A 1,625-nucleotide genomic window follows, 5' to 3' on the forward strand; every position below is an offset into this window, starting at 1 on the left:
TTACCAACCTCAGCACCGGTAATTGTAAGAGCGGTGGCGGTAGACAGCTGCCGCGCCTCTGTGTCTTGGGAACCGGGCCCTTTTCCCAATGGGCCACTTTTGTCTTATGTCCTGCGTCTGCAAGGGGCTGATCACTCCCAGCTTAAGGTATACGCCACGCCAGAACTACAATAATGCCAACGATACTCTAACGATGTTCATATCGTTACTTCTTTTGCGATTATTTATTCCGTAATATTTATCTCTGTCTCGTGCGAAACGCAGATCGTCCTACACGAATACGCGTTTCAATGCTCGCGGCTATTTTTTCTCTAAGCCTATCGTCGCTATTTATCAGCATCCGTCGACGTCTACGTCGATGCAAAGCCGATTGCGCTTTTCTCTTCTTTCTAACAGTTGTAGCAGACAGCACTGTGCGAAATAGCAACTGGTTCTACAAGACTGCCCACCCTTCCCCAGAAATAATGTGCATTGATAGGTAAAAAAGGATGAGAACGGAACAAGCATGTTTGGGACAAATGCACGCTTTCTTTCATTTTTGACATCGTTTCGAACGGTGGTTCTGCTCGATTGACATTAACATTGGGTTTAATTAAAAAAATCCGCTTTGAGAAACTAAAAGCTTGTTACAATTGCTTGGAATAATCGATACCTCACCTTACGCGAACCTTTATTAACCGATCGAGTTACTCTTCATCCCGTTAACATCAGCTTCTTAACTTGTAAGAACCAGATCTCTCACGAAATACGTTTCTGGCATGGCGTTTCTTCTCCTATTCGCATACCGAATACCCAGCGAGGGATCGAAAGGGACAGACACGCCGACAGTCCGATTAATACGCTTTACGATCCATCGACAGGACATACCAGCCTCGGAAAACACGGATCACTACATGTTCCAAAATCTCGAGCCGAACAAGAATTATTCCATTAGCGTGACCATGAGAAACGGAGTTGGAGAGGGACCTCCTGCGGTAACTTACGTCATGACAACTCCAGAACCGGCTGGTATGTTCCATCGTTGCACGAATTAAAGTTTCGACGAGCTTTCGAAAATACCGTGTCCAGGGAAAACGCGAGGGCTAACACGATTCGTGATATTGCAGTGAAAGACACGCAACAACCAATTTTAATTCTCGGAGGGCAGCATGTAGTTATGAAGCAGGACGCGGACATGTTGGACGATCCCAGCGTGGTTTACGAGAACACGAGCACTATCCGAGGAGTCGCGATCCACGTGGCTTCGGCGCAGCTCTTCATTTCCGATTCCTTGGGATACGTGTACAGAACGTCCATCACGAAACGAACGAAGCCCACGGTGATACTCAGTCCCAGCCAGGCAAACTTCAAGCCTCTCAGCTTATCGGTCGATTGGCTGAACCTTCATCTGTACATTCTGGGCGAGGTGAAACGCGCGACAACGGTTTGGCAGATAGCTAGATGTAATCTGGATGGAAGAGGCCTGACTGTGGCCGTGGCTGGTCTGTTAACACGACCCACGCACATCGAGGTGGACCCGTACAATGGTTACTTATTCTGGGTCACCAGGGGCGGTTTATACCGATTGGATCTGGCTGACATAAGTAACGGAGTGAAACACGTGGTACGTTTCGCGCGTGATACAC

The 1,625-nt window shown here is 47.9% G+C and overlaps 1 protein-coding gene across 1 annotated transcript; it reads left to right on the plus strand.

Annotated features, from left to right (window-relative positions):
• Nucleotides 1-55: 55 nt before the first annotated feature.
• On the plus strand, nucleotides 56-1,603 carry LOC108554774 (protein sevenless-like; the record flags this gene model as incomplete). The annotated part of the gene is made up of 3 exons (XM_017910143.1): nucleotides 56-147; nucleotides 861-1,008; nucleotides 1,107-1,603. Coding segments are annotated over exons 2-3 (612 nt in total), but the record flags the coding sequence as incomplete, so codon positions are not given.
• Between the last annotated feature and the right edge of the window lie 22 nt (nucleotides 1,604-1,625).

This window comes from Eufriesea mexicana, unplaced genomic scaffold, assembly GCF_001483705.2.
Source record: "Eufriesea mexicana isolate 0111107269 unplaced genomic scaffold, ASM148370v2 C37790227, whole genome shotgun sequence".
In the NCBI taxonomy this organism is placed as follows: domain Eukaryota; kingdom Metazoa; phylum Arthropoda; class Insecta; order Hymenoptera; family Apidae; genus Eufriesea; species Eufriesea mexicana.